Source organism: Kogia breviceps, chromosome 3 (assembly GCF_026419965.1).
Source record: "Kogia breviceps isolate mKogBre1 chromosome 3, mKogBre1 haplotype 1, whole genome shotgun sequence".
NCBI lineage: Eukaryota > Metazoa > Chordata > Mammalia > Artiodactyla > Physeteridae > Kogia > Kogia breviceps.
The window spans coordinates 62,101,541-62,119,578 of record NC_081312.1 but is presented as its reverse complement, the minus strand read 5'-3'; the positions used below and the strand labels follow the sequence as shown (position 1 = coordinate 62,119,578).

Here is an 18,038-nt window from a genome sequence, read left to right as displayed (position 1 = left end):
AGGTTGCTAACCAGTTTTACATTAATTGATTGGCTTAAGTACAAGTTTGGATTCCTTGCCCCACTATGTCAAAGGCTTTTGGTTTTGATCTTAGGTAGTTAACTTTTCCACCTAATTTGGTGGTTGCCTTGTATCGGGCTCAGATATTGAGCAGGTGGTTGGAAAAAGGGGAAAGTCTGCATAGTTGAACCCTAACCTTTAAGCTTATTTGGTCTCAATCTTCTCGTGGACTACTTGGTTTCAGGTCCTACTCTCTGTTATGGTTTGGTTTTGACATGTGGATATTTCTTGTTCTTCCTCTTGAGCTTATCTATGTTTTTAAAAATATATTTTAAAATATTTTAGTCAGGGCTTCCCTGGTGGCGCAGTGGTTGAGAGTCCGCCTGCCAATCCAGGGGACACGGGTTCGTGCCCCGGTCCGGGAAGATCCCACATGCCGCGGAGCAGCTGGGCCTGTGAGCCATGGCTGCTGAGCCTGCACGTCCGGAGCCCATGCTCCGCAATGGGAGAGGCCACAACAGTGAGAGGCCCGCGTACTGCAAAATAAATAAATAAATATATATATATATATACATTTTAGTCAGTAATTCACAGTTTCCAATAGTAGTTCTCAGGAGGCATTTCAGCAAATGCTTAATTATTTCAACTGGAATGGGATATCAATTTGCAGTTCCTCAAAATGAAGAGATAAAAATGAAAATGAATGTGGGACCTGACCTATGACAAACTATCATTTCATCTTAGTGAAAGATTACAGACATACTTATTTCTTTCACTGATATGAAGAGTTATTTATTAAAATAATTTTTAAACGTTGTGAAGAAGTATAAAATTTACCAAAATTTATTGGTCCAAGCAAGTATAGACTCACCTATTAAATGGTGAAAGGTGTTGAAATTTTGAGACATGGTAGTATAGTCATTGTCACTATTTCTGCTTATGATTCTTCTAAATCACCATCTTTGTTAACTAAGAGGTAATTATTGGGCATATACAAAGAACTATGACTGTTCTACAAATGAAAAACATGTCTAGCTATGGAAATACATGTCTTTTAAGATGAAATTAGGGAATATTTCAGATTCATATAGTTATGGCTCCAACAAATGATAAGTTTGGTTACTTACATTGCAAGTCTAGCAGTAACTAACTAGGATGTTGCTTCAGGGTTCAGCAGATGGCCTCTAAGTGGCTTGGTGAAGAGAATGTTTGCTAAAGGTGACAGAGTATACCTATTCAATTTCCCATATGCACTAGGTCATTGGTAACATAAGGTCTTACTTTCAGGAAATTGTTAAATTTAAGGTCAGGGAGTGATTCCAAAGCATTTTAATAAATAAAGTACATATCCCTCAGCAGATAATATTCTCTTTTCGATTCCTACATACTAAGATGAAATTTTTAGGCTTTTCTCTAAATGACATGCAGTATAGAATCTGTGTGAGGTGTGTGTGTATATATTCGTGGAAGATGTGCAATATTTGTTGCATGATATGTTATGCATATATATGTATCAGACATGAGACTGATGAGATTTTGATAACATTCTATTATAAAATGGATTACTCATTGCTAGTTCTGTGAAAGTAAATGATAGTGTATATACTCTTTTATTTTATAATATGTATTTTAAACTATTTATTATGGAAAATTGCAAACATAGAAGAGTAGAGAAACAGAATAATGAACCCCTATGTACTCATAACCCAGATTCAACAATTATCCTTCATAGTTCATGATAGTTAATCTTGTTTCATTTATATGCCATATTCTGCCTGCCCTTGAATCCTGCTCTCCTCCCTCCCCCAATCTCTACCCACAACTCCTACCCCAGGATAATATGTTTTATTAGTTATTATTAGTTAGTGTTACTTCCACCAGAAGCCTTATAATGTTTGACTGCTCTTTTATAATAGTTTTAATATTTATGACTAGATAAGTTTCAGTTTTTGGTTTCTCTTTATTTTCTACACAGTTTATAAAAGGTTTTCTTATACAGTTGGTAGTGTAAAATGTCAGATTATTCATACAGCCATTTTGTAATAATCATGAGTATAGTATAAATCAACACATCGTAGAGATGGAATTTCTTAAAAGAAATTAAATTCTTATTTTTTAAAATGAAAGAGCATTGTCTTTTGGAAAATGTCTTAAAAAATTAACAGCACGCATTGCTTAATTTAGTACTTTGGAACACTGTACAGTTGTATTACTATTAATTTTGTAAGTAATATTTTTAACTCAGTTGATTTGCCATCTTGAGACTTTTTAAAAAATAACTTCTGAAACAGATTTTTAGTGAACATATACTTCTAGATCTTAAGAAACTCTTTATGGTGTGGTGAACAAAAGAGGTGGTATAATACTTATAATTTATAGTTGACATTATCTTATAATTTTAAATGCAGAAAGAATAAAATTGTTTATTGAAGGAAATTTCTCTATCTGGTTGGCTTCTTGTATTTTTCCTTTTCATATTATATTTTATTCTACATTAACTATGGATTACCTACTTTAGGATCATATTCTTATAACATACTTTTCACTAACACAAACATTTATTAAGAATGACTTAAGAAGTTACATGAGCTTTTAGTAGGTCCTCAGATAAATGAAGCTGATGGCTGTGACTTTCTTGATATTGAACAAGAAATTAGAGCTGCAAGCATAACATTTGTTGTACTTTCTTTAAAGATTTTGTTCCTAGTAATTGTATTTTGCAACCTAGAAGTTGCCTTTAACATTACAATTTAAAAAGTGAAATGCATAGTTTGCATACAGTACACTGTCTATAGGGAATGATTAGGTACTGTAATTTTAGCCAATTGCATAGATAAACATTATATTTATTATACAATGTATGAATTGCTATTAAGTATTCAAAATGCAAACTAACACAACATTGTAAATGAACTATACTTCAATAAAAAAGAAAAGAATACTAAAAAAAGTATTCAAAATACAAAAGTATAACTTGTTATTAGAGTATGTTGATGTTATTGGTTAATGTCCCTGTTACTACTTATTATTTAACTATATAAACTATAGAGAATTATTAAACAGTTTTTTGATAAAGTCTGTTAGTAAGCATTATGAAATATGATGAATTAATTAAGAACTTATATGATTATTTTAGAAAGATGTTTTCTGACAACTGTTATTTTATTTGATTTCAAGTGGCTGCTAATACCAGTTGTCATTACAGATCGATTTAAGTTACTCTTAATACTTTTTTACCGTTGATTTTCCAAGAACTTCAGTTAGTTGTGTGGAAATGTAAGCCTTTGTGTGAAGGAGTGTGTCCTTGCATCAGAACTTGGCAATCACATGAATCTTAAGAAAACAGGCTGTTTGTTCCCTAGAGAAACTATTTTATAAGATGACCTTGCTTTTATATTCTGTTCTGTGCTAGATTAAGTGATTTAGTTTAGTTTGGCCTAGGGCAAAACGTTTCAGGATATTTTAGAAAATCCTGTATCCCATTAACCCTCTGAAAATAACGCTAGTTTTAAAGTTTTGCTTTCTAAAATTTTATCAGTAGGTCATGCAATACCAGATTCATTCCCAAAGTGTCGTTTGTAACTGGCACTGAAAGCTATTGCAGTGTTCCATCTGGTGTATTCAGTGTTCCAGGTTTTGAAAATCTGAAAGCCATATATCTTAAACACTAAATATTTATTTCCTCTTTAATTTGATGCACTTCCATGATTTTAAATGATGGGAAGTAGTTCGTCTTTTTTGATAGTAATTTCTATTATAAACTTTTAAACGTTAGAATCCTGAACACTTAGACTATTATAATAATCCCTAATTGAACAAAGCAGTGTGATTGTTTTATGAAATATATGCTTAATTTTCAGGAAACTCACTCATTTTAAACTTTTCTATTCTAAAAAATTTCTGCCATGTATTAGTTAAATTAGAACTTTTCACTCTACGTAAACCAAGCAAGCAAGCAAACAGCCATAACAAAGTATAATTATAAAAGTTAATTAGGCATTATTTTTTCAAAGTTTCAAGGGAGTCATAAAGATTACTTTCTTTCTGTTCATTTTGAATCTCTTAGATGTAATGTGGCTTCCTTCAAAGTTTCTTGTTAAATTCCAAGGTTATTAATAAATATTTGATCATTAAGTTAAAAATAATATATGTACTTGGTAAAAAAAATCAAATTATACAGATAGATAGATATAAAATGAAACAGAAATACTTCTTTCCCTCAGTCTCTCAGTTTCCCTACCTCAACTCTTTTAGGCCCTTTCTTCAGAGTAACCAGTGGTAATAGTTTCCTATGTATATCCTATTCAAGCATGTATATTTACATATGTAAGTATAATTTTACATTTTTTTCTGTCTTTAATTTATCCATGTTCTGTACCTATATTGTTTTAGCTAAAGATTTATTTTGGGTAGGAAATTTATTTGTCTTACCTATTTATTTTATATTTAACTCCTAGAACAGTTGACTGACACATAATATATAGGTGCTTAACAAATACTTGTTGAGAGAATCTTCCACATCTGTCTATCCACCTGTGTGCCCATCAAATATATACTGAGTACTTACTGTATGCCAAACACCCTTCTAAGGACACAGATGAAAGAGAAAAGCAAGGGCTGTGTCTGAATGTAATTTCCTTATACATAGTTGGCTGATACATATCAAAAACAATGAAATAAAACCTAAACAAATGGGTTTCATGAAGGTAGTAGCACAGGTAATGTGATGAGAGTGAGAGAGGAGTTTCTATTTTAGATAGGATGGCCAGGCAATACCTTTTTGAAGAGGTGAATTTTGAGCAAGGCCTAAATTATAAGAAAAAATGTTTTAGAGATTGAGGCAGAGGGAATAGTAAGTATAAAAAGGTTCTGAGGCAAGAATAAGCTTGGTGAGTTCAAGAACAGAAAGAAGTTCAGTATGACTAAAGCATGAGTATTTTCTCATACAAATAAATACTGCTTCAGTGTGTATCTTTGTACATACAAATATGTTCTACATATTTTAAAAAGACTTTTAGTAGTGTAGGGGTTAAATAGTATACGAATTTAAAATTTTGATAGCTATTGCATGGGGCTACTTTTATCCTTTCTCCCTAAACCTTTTCTTGCTTTTCCAGGCTGTGGGGAACTCGGGTTGCCTGGAGCTTGGTAGGGAGTGGGCTGTGATGTAAAAGGAATTCTTTTTGTGAGAGAATGTGCCGGGAGCTGTGGCTATTTGAGAGACTTTTGTTTCCTAAGATGAAAATCCAGCAGTAGAAAATATGCATATGTTGTATATGTTGAGTTATATGTTAAAATATGTGGCTCTCAGAAATACAGTGCTCTCCTTTGGCCATTTAATGAAACCATTCCAGTGCAGAAATTATCAACATTTCTCAATCTAGAAAATCCAAAATTTGACATGGTTATAGTTAGATGTAATTGGAGTTACATATAGTTGGATATGAGGCAGTATTATAAATGATTCCTAGTTTGACACTTTGGATTCACATTACACAAATTTGTTATTAACTAAGGAGGCATTATGAAAAAAACGCCATTAAACAAAGTCAGCCTATCACCTTGCCCATGTGTGGCTTTTGTGGAGGAAGGTAGAAGGGTATCTCCTATTTAAAATAAGTTTTAAAAAATCCTGGGTGTTGTTACATTGGGGAATGAAATTCCTTCTTTAAGTGCCTTTCTATCAAAGAAGGATTGTTTAATTTTGAAGGATAAATACCAGAATTACTTATAATTTTTTAGGCAGATTAGAAATTTTAGACTAGTCAAAGAACAAATTTTGTTTCATCAAGTATTTTACTGCTGAGTAAACAAGGAGAGTCAAGTCCCGTTTGAGAGCATAGAGATGTTTGTTTAATTTTTTTCAATCTCCATTTTTCGATAGGATGAAAGTAGGAAATTTAGATAGATATATTCAGATTCCAGTATATTTAGAGAGAGAAAGGGGTATGTGGTTTCCCTGGCTATTAAGTTCTCCTTTTTTCATTCTTCTGAGAATTAAAAACAACTTGGAGGAATGAGGTCAGGAATCTGTGATGGAGAAGATTTTAGTTTAACAGATGCAGATATGGTATGTTCTGTCTGTTATAGTAAAGATTTTATTTTTCTTTTTTAACATGGGTAATTTTTTCTAACACAAAAACGAAGTTTAGTTAGATTTTATTTTGCTGCTTGAACCTGGTGACATTAATAATGATAAAGCAATTAACATATTTTGTCTTTGATATAATGATTTAGCACTTTAAGAAGCCTAGTTTATCTGATGTCTACTATAAAAGTCATCCCACTGGTTTTAATGTGAATATATAATTTTTGATTGACAAGTTCTTGATATCAAATCTTTAAGGTGAGTGTAAAGAAAGGAATCAGTATTTTAATAGTCTTAATGCTTTGTCCTATAATGAGTAGATGTGTAAAATATGTTGCTGTTTACAAAAATCTTCTAGTCCTATTACAATATATAGATATGTAAGTTGTAATTAATTGAATCATTAGAACATCTAATTTTTGCTTGACAGTATGCAAATGTGCCATTAAATCTGTTTTTTAAGATTTTTCCAGTTTCATGTCTGAATCCAAATTCATAAAGAGTTGGAAAAATGAGATGTCTGAGCTATAGGATTCACAGGGATTTCATATGAAGCCTATTTAATCAGGATAACACTGTTATTAATATTCATAATGTCAGCTGGAACACAAATGACAGACTTCAGGGCCTAAAAATTTTACTTGGTGAATTTATTAAAAGTAGCTTAAAAAATTAATGGAATTTAAGTAAAGTTGGTGAATGTGAAAATCTTGTGTTAGCAGAAAAAAATCTCTATTAGAACTTTCTTTAAGACCATTTTGCATTGATGTCTTTTGACAGATTTCATTGGTACTTGAAGAAAGATGCATGAATGGTCATTTAAGAGGATTTAAACACATTGGCACATTAATTTTTACATGAATAATAAGTACTTTCCAAAAGCAATTAACTTACAGTGTACAAGATATGAATTGAAAAATAAGACTATGACATCAAGGGCAAAGCAAATGTGCTGTACATTTTAAGCTTAGTGGCAAGACTGTTTAATATTTTGGTTTATTTTATTTTTATAGCTTGCATAGGCCGTGACTTAGAATATGGTTATTTTAATGCATTTAAAAGCATAAGAGAAAGAAGTAATGTTCCCTCCCCCCCAAAAAATATTGGTATGTTAAACATTATCCTCTGCAAGTATCTTTTGTATTTATTGGAGAATTAAACATTTGTTGTGCTCTTGGTAATATTTGAGAATATGTTCAATTTTGCAGAAGGTTGAAGGGATGTTTCTGAATAGGTTTACTGCTACAAATACATACGTGTTAATACAGACTTACTGATTATGGCATAACTCAACTGTATAATAAATATGTTTCTGAAAGTTTGTATAAGTTTAGTTAATAAGCATCGAGTAGTGTTCAAGTAAATTTGTTTTGAATGTTAGCCTAAGAAAGTAAAAGGTGGAGAATGGCTTAAGTAAAACTGGGGTGTGTTTTATTTTGTGTACTACCTGCTCCTATTTATGTTTTAAAACGTGCTTGTAATGATATTATACCTGTGCTCTAGTTTTTATTTTTATTGGAGTTCCTTAAAAACAATTAGTTTTAGACCATTTTGTTTAGTTACAATAATACCGAGTATTTTGTTTTACATTCGTCAGAGATTATTTTTCTTACAAATTTTAGTACTTACAAAAGCATAGCTTAGTTATTATCTCTAATATGCCAGTTAGAGTTTACCAGTGAAAGAATATAGGTATTGGTTTTGCAGTATAAGAGGGTACTAGAAGTTTCACTTGCAGTCAGTGCTATATATGAATGATTTAGTTTCATTAGATTTATAAGAATTGCCTGGTATGTTTTGGGACTCATATTCAGAACTTGAATGGAAAAAGCATTAATTACTAGGGTGTGTAGAAATCATCACAGTAAGCCATAAATTAAAATTTTTGTATAAGGAATGAAATCAAATTGATAAATTGATTTATTGGTTATTTTGTTTTTTTAGTGTCTTTTTAAAAGTTAGGTTTTGGGTTGGGGGGACATGTTTTGTTTTTGGCTCTGAAATATTCACTTGTATGCCCAGGAGAGGGCAGCATTTTACTATATCAGTCTCATAAAAGAATTAGCCCTGCTTAGACTGTCAATGTTTCTTGTAATTACTCCCAGTATATTTGTTGCTTGCTTATGAATTAACTTGCATTTATGGAACTAAATCATTCCAATCATTTAATTACACCTGAGGAGATGAACTATAATTGCTTGCTTCCAACTAGGATCTGATATGGCTTGAGCAGTATTAATTTGGTGTTTACTTTTCTGAGTGCTAAAAGCATTAAAATGATTGTGCAATGGGATTACATTTTACTAATTGCTGGCATTCATTAGCTGGATAAATGATGAGGAAGAGTGACTGTATATTGAAGAGGGATAAAATTATGGTTTTAAATAGTATATTACTAAGCACATTAAGACCTGTAAGACATGTTTTAAAATACTCCAGAGGTTATTAAAGGCTGTATTTTCTACATGTCTTGCTATATGAATCTCTTATTAAAAGACCGCAATTATTATTAACCTTTTTGGGCAATATGGAGGGAAGTGGCTTCATTGACTGGAACATATTTCTTTGATATTAATAACTTCCTATATTTTCAACTAATCCAAAAGTAAATGAGGAACTTAGAAAAAGATTGCCAACTCCAGATCAACATATTTAGAGAAAATTGGAAAGGAGACGCTTACTACAGCTTTATTTGAGGACTTTTTAAAGAACGTAGAGTTCTAGCTGTGAGGTAAATCTTAATTTTATTCTCCTTAAAAGCATGCAAAAAATAAAAAAACAAACTTGCATAAGTTTGATCATATTTATTATGAAAACAAATGCAAGAGAGAAATACTAGTAATTCCACAAGTTAATGATAATCTTTTAAAAAATTAGAATAGCATTTAAAATTACTTTTACAAGTATGAAACATTTTATATGAAAATATACATTCAAATCAATAAATTTGAAATTTGACAAATAGAGTAAATTTTTAATTTTTTTTAATTGTTGAAATTGTAGTTGGAAAGACTTAAGTTAAATAAATTAAATGGTTCCCTAACCAAAGGAGCAAGAATGTCTAGAAGCTTAACCTGAACTGTATTTACTAAAATATAGGTGTGAATGAAAGAACTTTTTTCTGAGAAAAAAGATTTAATTTCACGTGTTGAAATACCCGGTTAATTGTCCTATTATAAATGTTTTAGAAAACCATTTATCCTGTAAATTCTCTGTTAAACAAAGGTAAGGTTTAGGTGTGTTCTGATATATTGTTTTAAGTTTATTTATCTAGAGTTGGCTTTATTTTAGCTTCAAATCTTGGCGCAGAAACCAGAGACATTGCCAGAGCAAACAGGAACGGGAGTACAAATGGATGACTGGTCAAAAGGTAAGGACTTTTAAGGTATTAATACCAAACCCCAGGTGTTTTGCTAGTTTAAGGTACTGAATGAAGTGTGTTTGTTCTAACCAATATATTAGACAGAGGCAGACAAGCACAAGTGCACACGCATGCATACACACACGCAAGGAAGGAGGCACACACAAAGAGACCCACATTCTGCAAAAGGGACACAAAGACACATGGAGAAAGAGACATGTACACACAGAGAAAGGGACACACACAGAGCAAGAGATATTGAGATAAAAAAGGAAAGCAGACACACAGGGAGAGAGAAACACACACAAAATGATGGAGGAGATTGAGAGAACGAATGGTAGAGAAATAAATACAGAGAGGTATACTCAGAGAAAGAAACACAGTGAAAGGAGACACAGACACAGGAGGGAGATACTAAACTCAATGAGAAAGACACAGACACATATACAGAGGAACACACACAGAGAAAGACACACATGCATAGATACACACAGAAAGAGACACAGATACTGAGACTCACAGAGAAGGAGAGATACCAGAGTGAGAGAAACATGGTGAGAAGGAGACAGAGACATACAGTGAGTGAGAGAGAGAGAGAGAGAGGGAGGGAGGGAGAGGGAGAGGGAGATGGGGAAGAGACACACTGAGAGAGAGGGGCACAGGTGTACATGCAGACACACTCAGAAAGAGACACACAGAGACAAGAGACACAAAGTTGAAGAGACATGGAAGATACACACATATACAGAGAGAGACAAACATATATGGAGAGGGAGACACATAATACACAGAGAAACAGACCAAGACACATACAGGCGTAGAGACACATGTAGAGACACATGCACACCAAAAGACACACCCGGAGACACTCACAAAGAAACAGAGTCAGAGGGGGACTCTCCCTGGAGAGTCAGGGCCACAGAGACTTGCAGAGATGTGCAAAGGGAGGTAGAAAATGGTACTTCGAAACAGAGATAGAGACATGAAAACAGAGTCAGAGACAAGGAGAGAAATAGAGAAAAGGATGCACACAGATATGAACAGGCAGAGAGAGAGAACAGTCAGACAGAAATACAGTTTGAAAGACAGGCAGACTAAGAGATGGCCTGAAAAAGGGAGAAATGGTGGATGGGTGGATGGAGGGATGGATGTATGTATGGGTACGTAGGTAGGTAAATAGAGCACATCTGTCTATGTACAGAGCAAGGTAGAGAGAGGGCCATAAAGACAGAGGTTTAAAAAATGTTAGGTTTTTAACTGAAGTCTTTTACACTAAATCTGGATACAGTTGCAAATCTGAAATCCTTGGAAAACAAATCATTCTGAATATAGTATTACATATAATTGAAGACTTCGGCCTTTATGTTCATCGTTTTTATTTCCTCTAAATTAAAAAAAAATAGAATTATTACCAAAACATTGCACACATCTCTCTCTTTTGATTCCCCCTCCTTCAGCAGGGCTCTTTCTTTACCATTTATCAACCACACTGTTACCTTTTTCAGGAAGTTAAAGGCCATTTTGGGGAACTGTTCTATCATCATTAAACTAAATCAGTTAATAGCTACACATTCTTTTGAGGAATAGAAAGATGCTATACTGACTATACCTTTTTTGATTTCTGCATTTGTTTTTTGATTTCTATGCTGTTATAAATTTTCTTGTCATTTATGCCTACCATTAGCAGCATTTCTCCTCTTATTTGTGATTCTAGGCTACTTGTTATGAGTTTAGAATCCAGGTAACTGATTGCATTGTGTATAAAGGAATAGCAAGTAATACCTGAGTAACGTAGTTAAAAGGTTTTTAATGAAAAGTTAATAGCTTTAGTGAATGGATTTTGTGGCACTTAATTTTAGTCTACTCTCTTTATATTCAAGTTTGTGATAAGGATGTATTGGTGTGAAGCCGAAAACTGATTTGTTATAGTTGTTTTTACTCACTTATGCAAATAAGCAAGCAAACACTCTTCTTTGGAAGAACTCAGAGCAGTTCTTACTCAATATATGTACAAAATAAGAAAAGAGGAAGTAAATAATGATGCCCCTGTTGCTTATGTTCACTATTCAGAGGCCACATTGCTATGAAAGCCATGTCGTTCACATTATAGACAAAAGGATCTTTAAGGAGCCAAAGGAATTATTTTTAATATATCTAAAGAATAGGGGCTATAGAGGAAATACTTCTCATAAATGTAAAATAACCAGGAAAGATGTTAAGGAACGGAGCTACTGAAGCTCTAGGACACTTTTGGAAAGGAAGGTTTTAGGGCTAAAAACAGATGCATAAATAGTTTGCAGGAGACACAGACGTGACTGAAACATCATTAAGAAAATTTGCATTTTTACAGACATTTTTTGGACATTGGAAATAGGAATAAGACATTCCTTTATATAAAGGGCCTATTAATGAAACATTATTAACGAATAAAGTTAAACAGGTAAATGTAGTATCTTTTAGTTTTGTGATAACTGATATGTTTAAACAGTAAAATCTCACATGGTTATTTCTTTGATATCAGCGTTCATGGGATTTTTCATAAAGCACAGATTACTTCAAAGCTCTATCTTACAAATATTCATAGGCTGTTATTGTAAATAGTTATTTTTAGTTATCTTATTTTTTTAAGGAAATGGAGCTAATTAAAAACTTTTATTACGCTTTGGATCATCTTAGAAGTTTCATTATAAGGAGTGCTGAAGTGGTTATTCTTTTCCTAGCTTTGTTTTAGAAACATTGCTGAAATATTTGATGTCAAAGAGTATGAGGTAAATAATGTTAACAGGTAAAACGATTACATTTTTCTCAGTTTTTGTTATTATTCTCAGTTTAGAAAATGTAAAGCTGAGGTTGGTAGGTAGGATGAGTGAAGACATCTACAAACTGTCTAGGTGTCTTTAGGTAGTTAAAAAAAATCCTGAATGAATGAAATTTTAGGTTGATGGAAGCAATAGGTGAGTGAATAAATATGTGTTGTCAAGCAAGCATTGGTGACATCTTCTGGCTTCTTAAGAAGTAAATGATGTTTTGTCCTTTCATGAAAGCTTTCTGTTTTTCAGCATTCTTTTTTTTCCCCTGCTTTTTAAGAAAAAAAATGAAATGGCACAAAGGACATGTGCAAAGTTAACCCTCAGAAAGAGTCAGTTATTATATAATTGTTTAGCCTTTTTTAGCATTTACTTATTATTTACTTACTATGTAAGAAAAAACTCATGGGGGTCAGAAATCTCTTACAAATAATTATTTGGAATAGTGTGATAAATTTCTGGATAGCTCTTAAATTTTGGTGATTTTTATTAAATTAGCAGAAACATGGTTTAATTGTTTTATAGTACACTACAGTCCATTGGAAATAGTTTAAGTATTATGAATAAACATGTCTGCCATAAGTATACATACCTACAATAATATAGGTAAAAATGAGGTCTGGATGCCAGTTAAATTTAGAATATTGTGAAACTTATTTAAATTTAGAACCTTTAGGGGTCAGTGTTCCCTAAGAAAGGTTAAAGAAGGTTACTGTGCCTACCCAAATTACACATTGTTTGCTATGTTTTAAATATTTCTTACCAATTGAGGGTAAGAAATAGTAGGAATCATACAGCTTGAAGAAGCTTTAGACAAAAACCTTTCAATTTTATGAGTTTCTTTAATATTATTGTTAGGTTTATTATTTTAGGAAATTATATTTAATGTGTGTTTTATACACAGTAGTTATTTTCACTTATGTATTATCTCAATTTAGATATGAATCATATGTTTTTAAACTATTTTCTTTTAAGTTTAAAAAGTGAGCATGATTCTAAATCATCATATTCATTTGAAACTTGAGAGATGAAAAACCTAGAACTGCTTACGTCAATAGATTTCTTACATGTTGCAGTTTATTGGAGGCTAGCAAATATTTTAAAAAATCTTATCTTGCTGATTTACGTAAAAAGCAACTGTCTTCTTTATTTCTAAAGAGGATATGATTTTGTTTCCATGATTTTTATGGTTTTTCTATCAAACAAAATAAATAACTAGAACTAAAACGTAGCAAAAGGTAACTTACAAGTGATTTGTTAGTTTCTTCTTGAGTCAGAATACTATTTATTTTTGCTTGGCATTTGGAACCTGTGTGCCACCATCAACCTCTTTTATTATTGGTTCATTTATCTTTCTCTCTTTTCACAAAGTATGTGTTCTTTTTACTTTTTGCCCATATATTGTTCTGTAATTGAATTACATTGAAAACTATTGCATGATTTGCAAGCATTTTATGAGTAGACATATAGAAACACCATGGGAGAACAACTAGGATGCTTTTAAATGTCTTTGATCATTATGACAAAAATAATGGAATCTCATATTATCTTCATAAGCTATTTTATTTTAAAGCAGACAGAAAGGAAATGGCAATTTGCATAGAATGGACATCCATTTCTATCAGCAAGATAGCTGGTAGAAAAAAAAATGATTCCCTAAACATTATGATTAGACCCTCCTTGAAATTCAAGGTTTTGAAAATATCTACATAATTAGTCATTCTGTATTGAATTCTAGGATTTGAATTGTATTTAATAATTGGCTTTCTAGTAAGTAATGGTATATTTTCCCTGAATGAGTAACACAATTTGTTTTTGTTTGTTAATTTTATTTTTATTTGTTTAAATTTAAAGGAAAATTGCATTGGAGAACTAATGCATTTAATAATTTCAGTGAAATGTTATAGTAGAAAGAATATAGGTTTTGGAACTAGATAGACCTGGGTTTTAATTTTTCATTCTTCTATTTACTACCTACCTGGACTTGGGCAGAAGTTTCGTAATTATTTTTAAGCCGTGGTTTTCTTGTGTATGGAATAGGGAGATACTTCCTTTAGGAGCATTTTGAAGGTTAGAGATTGTGTATGTAAAAGCCCTACTACAATACCTGAAACAGGAAACGAGTTTATTTAATATGGGTTTCACATACCAGAGTAATTATTTTCAATAGTGTTGTGGTGATAATGGTTTTTATAGATGTTTATAAAAAAATAGATTGTTGAGGTATTTTACACGGCCTAGATAAGTGGTGGTTGTTGTCATTGTTCTTCCATCCAGCTGTGAAAGGTAGGTCTACAAAAAAGTTTCAAAATTATTAAGAAACATAAATATTAGTATTTGAAACAGTTATTATTAGTTTTATAGGAAGTTTATTCTCTTCAGATATAATGTTCTCAATATCAGAAACTTGATTTCTTTTAGGTAGTATAGTTTGTATTTACTATATATTTTGTAGAATAGAATGTAAAATCAATTAATATTCATTTAGTGTAAAATCTTATTTTGTCTGTATTGAAATCCCAATTGCAATAAAAGCTTCAGACTAGTGATATCACACAGTGTGCCTTTTCCTTTTGGTAAGTGTGAATTTAAGAATACCTTTTAAATTTTCATTTTGTCATAGAAGGGTTAAAAAAAGAGCATATTGAGGTCTGCTTAAATTTGCTATTTATCTCCATAGGACCTAACTTAATAGAGTACTGGTAGTTTCTTACACATGACCATCCAGAATATTTGAGAGAGTAGTTTTTGGACTACTGGCAGTGAGCCAACAAGGATTGATTCATTTCCAGAGGAAATGCTAAGGCTATCCTTAAAAGCATGATGGAGGTTATACTGTTTTAGAAAAAATTAATTTCTCTTTTTTAAAATTAAGTTTACAAAATAAATGCGATTCTTGGTGTCTGTTTTTTAAGCTTGATGTGAATGATCCTGTCCTGACTCTTGGCCTTGTTAAGAAAATGTAATGGAAAACCAAAAAATTTTTATAAGGGCCACTTAGTTTTCTAGCTGGTTATGAACTTTGTTAAAAACTGTGTTTTGAGACTCATCATTTCTGATATGAGTAATTCACATTTATGAATTTATGCCATAAATATTTTTTACTTTTATTTTTTGGCAGTTTTTTAAAAGGACTTTATTTTGTAGAGCAGTTTTAGGTTCACGGCAAAATTGAACATGAAGTACAGAGTTCCCATTATACCCCTACTTCCTAACCCCACACAAGCACAGCTTCCCCCACTGTCAGCATCCCTCACTGGAGTGGTACCTTTGCTACAGTCGATGAACCTGCCCATAAACTCTTAATAAGGGAAAAGTTTGGGAGGTAATAGGAGTCTTTCTTTATTTCTTTTTTTGTTTGTTTTTTTACTAAATTTAGAGTATTTTAGGTAGGTCAGTTCAGGCTACACTTTTCACATGGAATTCTTACTACACCTTTGGTCCTTCATTTTATAAAAATGACAATTACTAAGAAGAATAAGCATGAAAAATGGTAAATTTCTTTTTTTAATAGGACTACTTTTCCATTTCTATGCTATGATCCTCTCTTTATACAACTTGTGACTATTTCTTTGGTTTAAGGAAACTCAATTCTACTTTTAATAAGCTCTTTTAAATTTGTTTGTGGCCATGAAAATATAAATATATTTTTTTGAAATAGAAAAGTTACTTGAATTTTTCAAAAGTTTTTTTACTTTGTTTTAAGTTCTCCATTCTTAAGTTTCTGAGCTCTTTGATAGAAGTCCTCATCCATTTCTGGTTATGGCCCTTTCATGCCAGAGTACTTCCTGGAATACATAGTTACGACACAAATCTCAATATAATATTATTGAATCTTAAATTTTCTAGAAATTCGAATTTCAGTGTATCATATTTAAGATGATTATTGTGGTCTCCATAGCGGCTGCATTTGTCACCTTTAACATGATTACTGTCAAGTCCTGAGTGTGCATTGGCATTTTGTTGATTTTGTAGATCTGAATCAATATACAATGGGTGTATAGACTGAATTTATGACCATTTACACAGTTGATTCAGGCTGACTGGCTGTTTGTAGAATAGGACTGATGTGACTACATTTACTCACTATTTTTGGTTATAAATAAATCTGGTAGTTAAAAATTTGGGCTTTAGTACATGTATGTAAGTGTGTTTTAATCAAAACAACCTATCGTTTAAGACATCATCTTTTGGGAAGAAGTTTCAGATACAAATTTTCTTTGTGTTTTGCCTTTTCTGTTTTTTGTTTTTTCTTGGGGAATGAAAAACAAATTTAGAAAAAATCAGGCTATAAAATTTTGAAATTGGTTACATAGATTATTTCATAGTCTGAATGAATGATTGAATTAAAAATATTCTAATCTGTAGCTTTTGGATAAAAGTGATAATTTTTGTCAAATAGAATAATTGTGCTGACAAGATGTAAGGTAAAAGTAATTTTAGAAAATTCTATTTGGACTTTATTTTTTGAATGATTTTTGTCTTCACATACTGAAACTTTTTGGTACTTTAAATCAAGGTGCTAGTGAATGAAAAGTTAAAAGTGATCAGTTCACAATGATAAAATTATACTTGTCTAGTTACTGAATATGTTAGTTTTTACTAATTAAATATTTTTTAAATTGGAAATCATATCCTTTTTAATAGTTTCACTGACTGTACTTAAGGTAAATTGATATACTCTAAAACATAGTAACATTCTTTGAGTTTGAGCATTTTTAATATAGAAATATAATCAAAGTTAAGCACAAAATACCTTATTTCCTTCCTTAATTAATATCCTGTTTATTAAAGTTTTACCCCTTCTGTTCAGAATTTTCGTGTTAATGTTGATTCCTAACAGATTAGGATGGGTAGGCTTTATTTAGCCTTAGTTTCCTTGAACCAGCAACACACATTGGAGGAAATATGATAAGGAAAAGCAGGACAAATACATCGTCCTGAAGGATTCAGGCTTGTATATAACATGTGGAATATGGAATGTATATATGTATAATGTATAATATTCTGTATCCTTTCCACAGATTAAAATAAGTGTAGAGAATTTACAATTTGAAAAAATTCCCATTTTAAGTAGATTAGATGATTTCTGAATCTTCATCAAGAAACCAAACGATGCAGAATTTGGAGTCACTGAAACCTTTTATTCAATTGCTTTTAAGAGTTCAAAGTTTAAAAAAATAATGATTTCAGTTCAGCAAATCTGATTTTTTCCTTTCAGAAACCTTCATTGCCTATATTTTATAATCAACCAGTATATTTTAACACCAGGATAGTGCTGCATTAGTCCAGGTAAGAAGAGCAAAGACAAAACAAAAATTTTCATTAAAAAGGAAGTCCTTGATCTCCTGAGAATGCAGTAGAGACTAGCATCAGAGGCTTCCTCTGCATTTTTAATAGGCCATTGGTCTCTAATAGGTTCTATATTGGTTTTTCATTACCTTTTTCTTTTTAAAAAATCTCTGCCTCTCCCCAGAGTCACTTGAAATGAAAACATTATAATTTTTTCTTTTTTTTTTACTTAGGCTTTTTTGTCTCAGGTTTTCAATGCTGTTTTGAAAAGTTAAAAAATGCTACCAGCAAGGAGCTGATGATGCTGTGGTGCAACTAACAAGGCACTAGTATAGTAGTCACAGCTGATTAATAAAATGAGAGTCCCTTCCTTTTCCTTTTGTTCCCTCCCCCCAAAACAAATGGTGAATTTGAATAAAACATACATCATTTGCATAGAAAGTTATGTAATGATGCCATATAGAGTATAATGATTTCCTAAAACCTTGTA

General features: G+C 31.7%; 1 protein-coding gene across 11 annotated transcripts in view; it reads left to right on the top strand.

Moving 5' to 3' along the window:
- The window catches only part of MIPOL1 (mirror-image polydactyly 1), a 326,266-nt gene that overhangs the window by 54,235 nt on the left and 253,993 nt on the right, over positions 1 to 18,038 (top strand). For 8 of the 11 annotated variants that reach the window (XM_067028562.1, XM_067028564.1, XM_067028563.1 and 5 more), the window contains exon 2: positions 9,380 to 9,458. The exons of the other annotated variants lie outside the window; for them this stretch is intronic. In XM_067028562.1, the coding sequence (XP_066884663.1) occupies positions 9,440 to 9,458 (19 nt within the window). In that variant the 5' untranslated portion in view covers positions 9,380 to 9,439. The remainder of the gene's footprint in view (positions 1 to 9,379; positions 9,459 to 18,038) is intronic. 11 annotated transcript variants of the gene reach the window in all.